Raw genomic sequence first — 12,726 nt, forward strand, 5'->3', positions numbered from 1 at the left:
GTTACGTTAACAGACCTTCCCACTTTGGGATGCGTTATCGTTTGATGGCTCCGTTTCCGCGGTTCCGTTACGGCCTCGTGTGGACGAACCATCCATACGATAAAGAACTATAGCGGATAACACCCGTTTCGTCTCCGTGTGGACGGGGCCTAAGTAGATATATTAATGCATGTTTGACAAATATTCACTTACAAGGAGTGTGCCTTGGTGTTTGATGCATACAATAGGCAATACACATATTAAGAGGATATACTATTACAGGCAAAGTACAGCACAAAACAAACCCAGCAAAAGTGTAAAGAGATCTTTCTTGGTGACATAATAACTGCTGTAGTGATGTGGATCTGTATTTTCTCTCGTTTCCCAGTTTATGCAGATGGCAGTATATGTTTAGACATCCTACAGAACCGCTGGAGCCCCACATACGATGTGTCGTCCATACTCACCTCCATCCAGGTTGGTTCTTTGGCTGCCAGTTTTTGTCTTTGCACTGAAATTGCTTCAGTATGCCGTCTATGAATGCATTGGTATACGACATATTGACTTAAAGTTACTTTAAAAATAGACGTTATCAGATTACTGTTACATTTCCAAAAACATTGTGGATTACTAGCAGTATTACAATAAAAAAGAGGTTATTCTGTTTCATCAGATTTATTTCTGCTTATTTTAAACTGTAGGATGTGCTCGTGTTTCATTGTTGGTGTATAGGCTACTGCTTAAATATGCTTAATGAAAGGCAGGTTTTCCTATAAATAAATGTATTCTGATCCTAAATATCATGGTTTCTTCTTTTCTAAGGTCAGATTGCTCTGTTGTCTTGCATAATACACGTTAAGTAGAAAACATCCTATTGATATATCTTCTCTTTTATATATTAGCATGGCATTATATATTGATCAGGTTACATTACTTTATATTTTGATACTCTGATTAGGTTACTGATTACATTTATTTACAGGTAACTAGTCATTTTAATGGAATACATTTTCCAAGAGACCCTCCCAACCCTACAAAGGCTATGTGGATATTTCCCTAACTATCACTCTCTTTCTGCAGTCGTTGCTGGACGAGCCAAACCCCAACAGCCCGGCCAACAGTCAGGCCGCACAGCTCTATCAGGAAAACAAGAGGGAGTACGAGAAGAGGGTGACGGCCATCGTAGAGCAGAGCTGGGTGGACGTCTGAGCTGCTCTCGCTCTCCTCTCCCTCCCCCCCACTACCATCTCTTCATCACCTCCTTCATTTTTGCTTCATCAAGAGAAAAAACCGCAACTATATCAGAAGAACTCAAGTGCCACCCTTAAAGAAATAATAGGAAAACAACATCCAGAGAACAACCAAACCAGAATGGACATACACTTGCTTGCCAATACATTTTAGGAAAAACAAGGGCGGGGAAATCAATCTTATATTTGTCTTTTCTTGTCCTTAATTTTACTTTTTTTTATTGCATGATGTGAATTAAGTTATTGCTAACAGAATTTGTAATATATCTTTGTTTGGTTGGATTGATGCTGTTTGAGTTTTACAGATTGTTTTTCCCCCTTATTTTTGATTTCCCTTTTTTGTGATGTTTGCTGGTGTGCACACAATTTGGCTTGGGCATGTTGATGAACAAATCTGCATCATTTGGAAAAAGAACAACCCCACAAATGGCCTTCAGAGTGGGTATCATTGTTATTCTCTAAGTCAGCCTCAGTTGCAGCTTTAAAGAGATCTATCCGCAGCATATCTCTGTTATTTTAAGAGACACCAAAGGTCTGGGCTTTCAGACGTCACAGGCTGCAGCAGCGCCAACTCTCCCTGGCACCGATGAATCATCACTCCCTGGATAGCTGAGCTTTTATTCCAATCATTTCTGCTCTGGGGTAGAAGAGTGTTAGAGAAGGAGAACGTTAATATTAACACAAAGATGGCACAGAGTTGAACTAGGGCTGTGGAGAACAGTCAGTTTAAAGGAAATAATGGATGTGTTGTAATCAACACTGCATTTACTACAAGTGTCTTTCATTGTGAAATGTTATCAAAGTATTTGGGCAGAGGGGCCTTTGAGCTCAGAAGTGCTTGTACCTAAGGATTGACTTGAATGGTGGTGCTTTATCCTTTGTATTATGGTGCATCGAGGCCTAATGGGGCTTGAGCGACATTAGTAGCAAGCTGTGATTACAGGCAAGTAGAATCAGCATGAAGTTGGTAAAAGGAATATCATTTATCTCTACAATATCTGTTTTACTGTGCTCATCTTTTCTAGTACACCTCTATCACTGGGGGTTCATCTGCCGAAATGTCTTTGAAATGCTTTGTTGCCTGCGACGTGTCAGTCATCCTTTTCTCAAAAATGACAGCTGACAAATTAACAAGTGAGCTAGATCAAAAAAGACACTTGTGTATATCCCGGTTTAACAGTGTGATATCAACTGTTCCCCCAACGGCTCATTGTTTTCATGCCTGCATTTGTCTCCTATTTTTTTATTTGTATGCGATACCCAATAAAGAGACAGCTTTAGTATAAAGTCATGACTTAACCCCGCCCAGCTAAAACACCCACAGAAGACAGCTAACAAACCATTTTCTCTTTTCTGACAGTATAAAGTCATATTGTGGCTAGAAAAATGATTTCACTTAAAATGAGAAGGGATATGTTATAAAGATTGTGTGAATTAATCAAATGTATAGTTGACAATATGCTGTATAAACATAAAACACATTTTTCAGAGTTTGAGACGTGTTCTTGCCTCATTTAACGTTGTCTTAGCAGTAAGACCTTATTTTAAGCAACATTAACTATATGCTATGATCGGTGAAGCTATAAGATTAATTAATTTGAGATTAGTGCAATACAATTTTCTCTAGTCATGACTGGGCCTGTTCTCCGGAATGGTTAAAGGAATTCAACCAAATTGAAGATAAAGCATTAAGATGTTAAAACAACCCTACACTGACAATAATGTGCTGCTATCTTTTTGCCCCAATTACGACAAGAATGTTACAGAGCAAAAGACAGCTGAGCATTGTGTTAAGGAAAGTGAAATAAATGTTACCTCGAGCATAGTTTGTTCACATACAAAGACCCAACAGAACAGAATAACTATAATGTGTATTTTTAAGAAAGAAAATACAATCCCATGAGTCAAAAAAACACATTTATTGTATTTAAGACAGGGACATTAGGACAAGATTCATCTTTCATATCTGTGTATAAAAAATAGTGAAAACAAGTTCGCTACAAAACAATGTTGAGTTGAAATGGATGAGCAGTGAAGCTCCCATACTGCACAAAAAAACTTAAATGACTCAACAATGGATGCTGAGGAAGACAGAAGTCCTGCTTTTGATTTAAAAAAAATTCTAAATGCTTACACTAGTCACATCAGTAATAAATAGTGTAGGCTTGTTAAAACACATTGTTAAAGGTTCAGGCGGTTTCAAACAACATCCGAGATCCGTCAGTCTTCAGGTTTGTTCCCATGCGACCAGGAAAGATCAGGTAAACCGGTCATCGACCCTGTTATGGCAAAGAGGAATAAATAAAATAATGTATTTGGTGACGTGTGCGTCTGTCTGCTTGTCCAAAGGTTTACCTCTTTCTTCATAATCTCATCTCTTGTCTTGAAGACCGGTGCGTCCTCTACCTCGATGCCTTCAGCCATTTCCTTTACTTTCTCCAAGAGCTCCGTGCTATACCTGTCATTATGGGGGGGGGAAAATGGTATGTTAATTAATATAACAGTATTGTTAAACATTCATTGCATCAGTCTGGCTATAACCAACCAGTTGTGAAAATGATTGCAGGCATAAGAAGTCCTAAATAAAACTGCATTATTCATTAGATCTGATTTATAAACTCTTGAAGATCCATAGTGGCATCACAAATGCCACTATGGGCGACTGTGGCTGTGAGGGAGTGCGGTCGTCTTTCAACCAGAAGGTTGTGGGTTCGATCCCAGCCCATGCAGTCAACATGTCGATGTATCCTTGGGCAAGATACTTAACCCTGAGTTGCTCCCGATGGCATGGCCAACGGTGTGTGAATGTGTGTGAATGTTAGGTCCTAGAGTAAGGTACACTGCTCTGTATGAATGGGTGTGAATGGGTGAATGACATAGTAGTAGTAGTAGTATGTAAAGCGCTTTGAGGGGTCTTAAAGACTGGATAAAGCGCTATATAAGTACAGTCCATTTACAGTCCATTTACAAATCCAAACGGCAACCGGTGTACTACCAATAGCATATACTACAAACTTGTGTACTACCATGCTGTTTTTGATATAAAAAGATATGGGAGTTTTGACGAAGAGCCCATGTTTTGTCCTCCTCCGGACACAGGGGGCAGCAGTGAGCCAATTGTCAGATCAGACGAAGAACAATATTTTGAATCCAAAAACACTCATCCACATAACAGATGCTCCTTTTATTTGAGTAACCATTTGATTGCAGGACTTTAAGTTTTAACATGGTATCCCTTCACACTGGTACTTCGACTTTTAATTGAGTACAAGATATATGAGTACTTATTCCCCCTCTGCTGCCATGTATGTAACGTTGCATCCTCAATATAATGGTTATTAAACTAAAATTGCAAGTGGACTCCTTACTTGTGAACAGATTAAATTAGAGGTTATTTTTAAAGTGCCATTCACAAAAACAAATGCATCAGTGGAGCACGTTGTGTTTACGCACCGACAGCCCATGAAGACGTTGTTGGCCCACACCATGGAGAGCGCGAGCAGCTGGTCAATGTGCGGCTCCTCGAAGTCGTTGATGTTCCGCAGGATGAACTCCCTCCTCGGCTGCCAATGTTTTTCGCTCTCCCAGTAACCCCGGTACGTTTCCACCTCATCTGCCACAGCTCTGTTCTGCTGAATAAACTCTTCTACGTCCAGGTTAGCCATCTTGCTTCTTCTCAGGAAGCTCAACAAATGCAGCTTCCGGTTTGGGAAGCGGGTATCGGAAGGTGTTGTTAAAGGTATCGTGTTGAGAAACAGCGACACGCAGCGGGGGATCCGATAACTACACTTTACCTGGCTGAAACCGGGTTCTCTCTTTATTTAATTCTTTATTTTATTTTAAACTCTTTATATATACACAGTCTATGGCTGAAATCCTATAATGCTCAGGGATTAAATTACATATGCAAAGGTTTTATTGTGATAGTAGCTACAGTGTATTTATGTCAATATAAATATTTAAAGCTCCGTCAACAATTCCCCATAAATGTATTGAAGACATAAACAATAAAACTATGAAAATAGTGAGAATATTGCAAGTGACCAATGTGCAAGTAATGAAGTAGTGTATGAAACGTTTCAGTATTCATAATAAATACATATTAACATATTAGTATAGAACAATGACTATATACATAAAATGCTTGTAAAATCTATAAATAAAGAAAGGACATTGACAGGTACTTTACTGTTGGCATTCTGTGTATCTATTTGAATGACTCTCGACCACACATTTGTATCAATATATATTTTTCCTTCTAGTTAAAACCATATACAGTCTATGGTTTAAACAGAAGGAGTAAAAAAAGATTTTGATTTAAAAAAAAAAAAAGCACATTATTATGAGGCACTCAAACTCCAATCACTGGATGTTTCTGTGGCTATATCTTAACAATTACCTTGTTAAATAATGGTGATTTTTTTGTTGTTGCTTATTTCACTTAACCTACATGCTTGAGCTATATCCTTTTTCCAATGGAGCTCTGAACATTGTAATTATACTTTCATGCACTGCAAGTGGCTAAAAAAACACTGCTCCGACAGGTTAAACTCTCCTGATGCTCTGAATCGAGTCTTTTACTAATACACCACAGGGAAAAGAGTAAAGAACAAACTTGGTTAACACTGAAATATAATGCTGTGTGAGTCTTCCCTCTGCATACTGGACCTGTGTTCGAGAAAAACTAAATGTCCCACATAATTGCATACATGTACACAAATGAACCAACTTTTAACATGTTACCCTTAACTTTGACAGCTCTAAACCAGGTTCTGTAAGAAATGGCCCCTATAATATTATATTGTCAGACATTCTGAGTCCTAGAAACACAAGGAGACACCAAAGCACACATAAAACACACACTTTCACCTCCTCTTAAATTCCCCCAGAAAACCCCCCGGTGGCACTCCTGTGTATGTCCTATATTGGGCCGCTTCCAAGTCATACAAGTTGCCGCTTTATTGAGTCAACCTACCCATTAAGTTTATGGGCTCGCTCTCCCCCTCTCACTCTGCCTGAAATTTACACTGATGCTGAAATAATACACTGCGCTCGAGGCAGCTCTGGCAGACAGCCGTTCTTGCTGAGTCACCTAATGCATGCTTACTCAGGAGAAAACTATAATTGGGAAAACACACAGACAACAGGTAGTCCTTTCAGCCACAGTCCTAGGGGAGGGCCAACAAGAAAAGATTAACAACTCTGAAAAAGTTTCTGTGGATATCAAGGTTAATGTGAGGAGAATGGGACAGGCAGCTGAGAAAGTTATTATATATATAACAAATACCATTTATAGTACATACTTTTATAGAAGATACTGAGATGTGTATAAGGATATACACTACAGTTATTCACTAAGTAAAGTCTTTTAAACCTGACTCTAATGAACATTCAACTATGCAGAACAAATCACAAGGCTATGGCCTTAAAACAGGAAGAGTTAAATTGCTTTATAGTAATTCTACCATTTATTTTCTCTTTAATTTGAATTTGTGTTGAATATTATTGTGCTAAGTTTTGCACTTCTTCTTGTCATTTTTCACAGTCCCAAGAAAAACAAGAGTCTCATCTAATGCCACAAAATGATGCATTTGCACGTTCAAGTTACTTTTTTTCTGTGGAGAGCAAAGAAAGAAAATGTGCCACAATTGTTTCTTAACCTTTTTATAACCCAAGCTATAATCTTTCCATAACCCTTATCAAGTAATCTTTGTGACTAAATATTACGTTAAGCTGGATTGACATTCCAGCTAAGACTATGATGTTCTTATTACTGTAAAGTCACTATAAAAAAATAAAGCGGTTACATCAGACTTCCGTCTCAGTGCTATCTATTCTTATTTGTTATTTCCTGTTTGCACCAGACGATCATTTTTTAAATGAGTTACTTTTTATCTCATGAGTTTATACATAATAAGCCAAACTAGACTTCAACTTTAACTGTAAACATAAAAAGATACTTAAAGTGTTCAATGTGGAAGACATCTATAAATAACATCACATTGTTTTGAATGTGTTTTATCTTGTATTTTACTATTTTTATTATTATTCTTTACAATGTGAATGTTGACCAGTCTAGAATTTCAATGTCTAGAAACTTCTTGATGAATAAAGGTAAAAAAACAAACAACTAACACAATCAAATCTTTGTAGCTTTATTTTGCTCCAGATGTACCAATTAGCCAGTTTTAAAAGGCTAGCCATTGCAAAAATTCTCAGCAGTAAATGCACCTATAGGCACAGCTTGCCAGATCAATAACACCCAAATATCCCTTTATTTACCTGAAATGTAAGTTGAGACCATTAGTCTTTGGGGGTAAAACTTGGCAGTAAAACTAGCTCATCAGCCACCTAGGGGCTACTAGGGAGAACAACAGAACAGTTTCAACAAACAACAAAACAAAGCAGAATCTCTAAAACTCCAGTCTATCAAAATAAGGTCACGCTTGACATTGCATTGACTTTAGCTTTCTGTAGAGGAGGAGTGCTTAAAATCTTAAATCTTGGGACCCAAAGAGATAAATGTGGCCTTGCACCCTGGGACCCAGTCTAATTAAATGTAGTGCACTTGACACGTAAAGATGCTGGAGCAGTAGGGCCTGACAGCTATTACAGGTCCTGGGTCCTGACGCATTGTTTTACATTTTTTTATATATACCCATCTATAGGCCTAACTGAAGATGACATATTAGGGCCATGATGCAAAGCATGCATCTCCTCAGTGCACACATTTCATTATAACACCTCCACGCATAAACATTAATTTGGTCATCTCTGTACACATACTGATCTTGTTAACTGTGGTTATGAAAATCAAGTGAAACCTATGTCATGGAAAAACTGTGTAATGTTGGTGAATGGTGTGTTTGCGTCCTGTTGCAGTTATGGTGGGTGGGGTGGTGGGAGAGTGATCTCGATAATATCAACAGGAACTCACGCTGACTGAGTTTATGTGCCTTGAATACAAAAACTAAACTAAAAAAACATGTTGGAACAAATTAACTTGACTGGAGTACTAAAAAAAAAAAAAAGTACACACCTCTGAAGATAGTGGATGTATTTAAACACAAAGGGAAAAGTAAATGATGTTTGTCTTTTTGACACATGTCTGCTAATGCCACTGTCTGTCTTTAATGGAGGAGACAAAACAGCATTTAAATTCAGCATTTCACAGAAAATATGACATTCACCAACTTGATGTTGTATTTGTCATTGTATTTGCCTCTCAGTAAATGGCATTTGTTGGATATGGGGGAATAGTACCACAACAACACTAGGCTATTTGACCCAGATATGAGGGGATCTGCTTCCAATGTGTGCATCTCATTAGAGAGTAAACTGCATTACCTCACATTAGAAAGGACCATGGGGAGGGTCACAGGCTGTTTCCTCAGGGGATGCATGCCTACCTGCGTTGTGTGGAAGAGGAGGAGGGGAGGGCAAACTGTGGGATGCTGCTGTTGCATTTGAATGTGTGCCATGAAATCCCTCCTTCGTGTTCTTCACTGCCTCATTTCACTTTGTGCAAAACAGCATCACACCCTCTTTGCCTCTCCCTCTCTCCACTATCGGATAGACACCTGATACGATCTGATATGAGTATTAGTGCAACTGACATCCTTGGCTGTGTGCAAATTGTGAAGTGTGTGCATGTGTGTGTGTGTATGTGTGTTTGATACAAGGAGAATTATCCCATTTGTTCTCCTGAATGACCTTAATTGAAGTCTACCTCCTGGCTCTGCATCAATGTGTATTTGCAAGACATTTACAAAAAAAGCTGAGTGGAGATAATTAGCAGTTGATCCGCTATCTATCACGTAAGAGATGCACAACTAAAAGCTGCACATACTTTATATCTAGAAGCGGGGGGTTTGTGTGAAAATTGCACTCCTTAAACGTCAGATTGTAGAGACATTATAAGTGAATGCACTTCTGCTTGGCAGAGGGCAGTGATTTAGAGACAGTGGATGGTATATTACACATTGATAAAACACCATCCACCCGTTTTAAATATGGATTTTACAGAAAATGTGAAGGAAGGTAATTTACTTGCCAATCTGAGTCATTCCCTTTGGATCACTGAGAGCAAATCAATCACCTCCGGAGAGATATGATCACTTACAGTAAAGATCAACTACAGGCCTTTGAACCGAAGCTCAAGCTGCTAATTAATTTTGATGTGAAGTTATTGGACAAAGTAAGAATGAAAAAATAGTCAAGTTGTGGATGAGTTTTAATTCTAACATAATTCTTCCTAAAGTCCAGTCAGTCAGCTATAGAAAACAGATTGTGTTTAAGTTATTTGTGATTTTAAAGTGATCGTATATTTAAGAAACCTGAAGAAACTTTGTACAATTTTAATTTAAAACATTATACATGTGTCAAAGCTGTCACACTACACATTGGATGAGTGAGCCATCCATGACAAAATAAACCAAATATTTTTAGGAACTATAGTTTTCTTTTAAGCTTGCCACATGATAATCAGCTTCACCAGAATTACCTTTTTTCATATGTCATTTCAATACTTTCCACCCCCAAAAAAGCCTATATTACTGGCAGTAAAATTGGCAGGTGAAGTTTCAATGCCCATCTTTTCCTCTTCGAGGCGCAGTCATCTTGCATTTCTCAGAGTAGGAAGTGCAGCTTGCGGTAACAGTGAATTGAAAGTACGCCATAAATATGGCGCCAAAAGAGTTTTCAAGCTGATGATAAGAGCTGATTTTTCTCTGTGTTGTGTTTTTTCTTCTTCTCTGGAGGTGGGAGGGAGAGATTGAACCCAAAGACCTGCCAGTGAATTTGTGCAGAGCGGTGTGTGCACGTCAGTACACCGGGCAGAGGAACAGAGGAGGCAAGGCAGCAAGTGAAGACGAGGAGAACTCAATGTTTTATTTTTGAAGGAGGGACGTTGCGAAACTGGCTTGCAATCTTTTCTGAGTCATCGTTTGGAAATAAAGCATCCTTTTTTTTTTTTCACGCCACCTTCTCTTGCTCCCCCGTCACCTCCTTCCTTTACCGCTTGGCACCGGAGAGGAAAACACCGTCGGATTTTGACACCACGTTTGGGCAGCTTTTTTGCAAAATGCGACATGCTTTCCTGTGAGAGGTATGTTGTGCGCACCTCGCAGCCTGCTAACCCGTGAGCAGCAGCAGCAGCAGGACCACCACTGTGTTTGTTGTTGTTGACTTGCAACTCAGTCTGGCTGCCACTTTGGGATTTTATTTCGGATTTTTGCACTCGGTGGCTGGTCTTTGCAGGGCTGACGCGCTGTCAACACGCACCGTGAGGGGGAGGGAAGGGAGGGGAAGGGACAGTCCTGTCACCCAACGTGGATCCAGAGTCGGGGCTGTTTAGCAGCACTGCTAGCAGCCTGCCAGGGCACCGGGTGGGCAAAACTGAACTCCTGCTAAACCCCTCCACTGTAAAACTACATGTGCCTGGCTCCCAATGATCTCCTAATCACTGGGAGTGTGGACTTCTCTGCATCCGAAGCTGACTGCTATCAAGGTAAATACATTAGCACTATTATGCAAAGATTATAATGTGTAAAAGTGGGAGGGTTGCAGGACCGCTGAAGTCCACTTTGCTGCTGCTGCAAGTGCTATACCAGTGCTAGGCTAGCGGCAGGGCAGCGGCTCTGTCTGCACTTTTACAGCGGGCTTGTCAGTCTCATTCAGCGGCTGCTGTGTTGTTAGTCTGAGCGGTGCATGTGGGTCAAGCAGGGGGTATGTGTTGTAGGTTGCAGTGAAGAAGACATGGACATAACGTTAACCCAATCTGAAGCCAGAGCCCAGTGCATGCTGCAGAAAGATGAAATAAACCCGGTAAACTTGTCATGTTGTAGCTCTGCGAACGTAACGTGAACGCGCCCCGGTGGGAATCAAGTGTGCAAGCGGGTAGTTGGAGAGTGTCCAAGTGTGGTTATTTTTGCGCGTAATTGCGACAAATAGGGCCATTTGCAGCAGGAATGCGAGCTGTAACTTGCAGGCGAATGTTAAAGCAGGAACACAGACATTTTTGACACATTTATAGGAGGATATGAGATGAAGTTGTGTGACGGTTAGGACTGGGTGCAGGGTGGAGGAGGCACCAAACGTTTACAGTCCCTGGAGGATTGGCAGGTTCCTGCACAGTAGAAGGGACGGGAGGAGAGGAAACCAGGGGGAGCAGCTCTCCTTTTAGGAAGGCTGAGCACGCAACCACACATATACACACATCAAGGAATTAGAGCAACTCCTCTCTGCCTCCTTCACCCTCTCTTCCTCCTCCTCCTCCTGCTTCGTGCTGTGCAGATCTAGCTGGCTTTAGTAGAGGGGGGAGTGGCTGTTGTTTACCTCCTCAAAGTCAGAGCTCTGTCTGTGTGCCTGGGTTAACTGAGTGTTGCATCCTTATCTTAGATCAGAATACCTTTAATCGTCCCACAGAGGGGAAATATACATTGTCAAAGCAAAAGTAAAGAGCCACGAATAGCAATAATAAAACTACAAATTAAGAGGCATAGTAAAGATATACAAATAAATTACACAAATTCCCATTTACAAAATTACACATTCAGATGGACCACAAAAAAAACCAGTATTTAAATTAAAAAGAAATAAGTGTAGCATGTATCAAGTAGTTTCATAGCAGCCAGGTAACAGTATTAAAAGTGGAAGTATATATTGCACATTTGTTTACAGATTTATTACAGTAGTTGAATTATCTAACTAAGAGGCTGTGGCACACTGGGGTAGTGCGTTGGTGTTCGGATCAGGGGGTCACAGGTTCAAACCACACTGCAGTCAGCATGTCGTTGTGTCCCTGGGCAAGACACTTCACCCCAAATTGCTCCTGTGGGGATTTTCTACAGTATTGAGTATGTCAGTCACTTTGGATAAAAGCATCTAACAAGTAGTAACATGTAATGTAATATCAGCCAGTCATAATAATAATCATAATAATAATAATAATTATAAAGTGGTTTATATTTATTGCACATAAGTCATATTCAACAAAGTCAGTATTAATGGGTTTAAGTGGGGAATTTGCTTCTAGTTGGATTTTCTGAAGCTAGTTGTGGCCATTTATTCATAATTCCCTGGAGAACCTCTAAAGAATAGTGTTTGTCTTTTAGTGTTGATCATTAACGGATATGATCGATTTGTCCAGATTTAAAAAAACAAGATTTTTATTTTAAAGGATCACACAAGTGAAGCTGAACTGGCTGTAGCCTTGAATCAATTACGGTGAAATTGTCTGGGGACTTGTTAAATGTTCCCAGTTGTGACAGCTCACCCCCACCCTTCTCTTCCCACCATCCCTCACACACACACACACACACACACACACACACACACACACACACACACACACACACACACACACACACACACACACACACACACACACACACACACACGCACACACACAAAAATGCAGAGACACCTCACCATGACCAGTACACACAAGCTTGAATTTTGAGCACACAGACCAGTAGCTCTGTGTGCCTCTCGCTCA

At 39.9% G+C, this 12,726-nt stretch overlaps 3 protein-coding genes across 3 annotated transcripts in view; 2 read left to right on the top strand and 1 right to left on the bottom strand.

Annotated features, from left to right (window-relative positions):
* The first annotated feature begins 321 nt into the window (after positions 1-321).
* LOC104948509 (ubiquitin-conjugating enzyme E2 B-like) lies at positions 322-2,725 on the top strand. Its single transcript, XM_010774713.1, has 2 exons — positions 322-456; positions 1,060-2,725. The coding sequence occupies exons 1-2, from the start codon at positions 337-339 to the stop codon at positions 1,186-1,188; spliced, it is 249 nt and encodes an 82-aa protein (XP_010773015.1). The 5' UTR covers positions 322-336; the 3' UTR covers positions 1,189-2,725.
* A 404-nt stretch (positions 2,726-3,129) lies between these two features.
* Positions 3,130-5,006, bottom strand: cdkn2aipnl (CDKN2A interacting protein N-terminal like). Its single transcript, XM_010774714.1, has 3 exons — positions 4,683-5,006; positions 3,585-3,687; positions 3,130-3,508 (listed from the first exon to the last, which is right to left on the bottom strand). The coding sequence occupies exons 1-3, from the start codon at positions 4,892-4,894 to the stop codon at positions 3,500-3,502; spliced, it is 324 nt and encodes a 107-aa protein (XP_010773016.1). The 5' UTR covers positions 4,895-5,006; the 3' UTR covers positions 3,130-3,499.
* Positions 5,007-9,957: 4,951 nt separating this feature from the next.
* The window catches only part of LOC104948511 (protein Jade-2-like), a gene marked incomplete at its 3' end in the record, with an annotated part of 98,377 nt that continues 95,608 nt past the window's right edge, over positions 9,958-12,726 (top strand). The window contains exon 1 of the mRNA XM_010774715.1: positions 9,958-10,737. The remainder of the gene's footprint in view (positions 10,738-12,726) is intronic.

This window comes from Notothenia coriiceps, unplaced genomic scaffold, assembly GCF_000735185.1.
Source record: "Notothenia coriiceps isolate Sejong01 unplaced genomic scaffold, NC01 NC01_scaffold00014467, whole genome shotgun sequence".
NCBI lineage: Eukaryota > Metazoa > Chordata > Actinopteri > Perciformes > Nototheniidae > Notothenia > Notothenia coriiceps.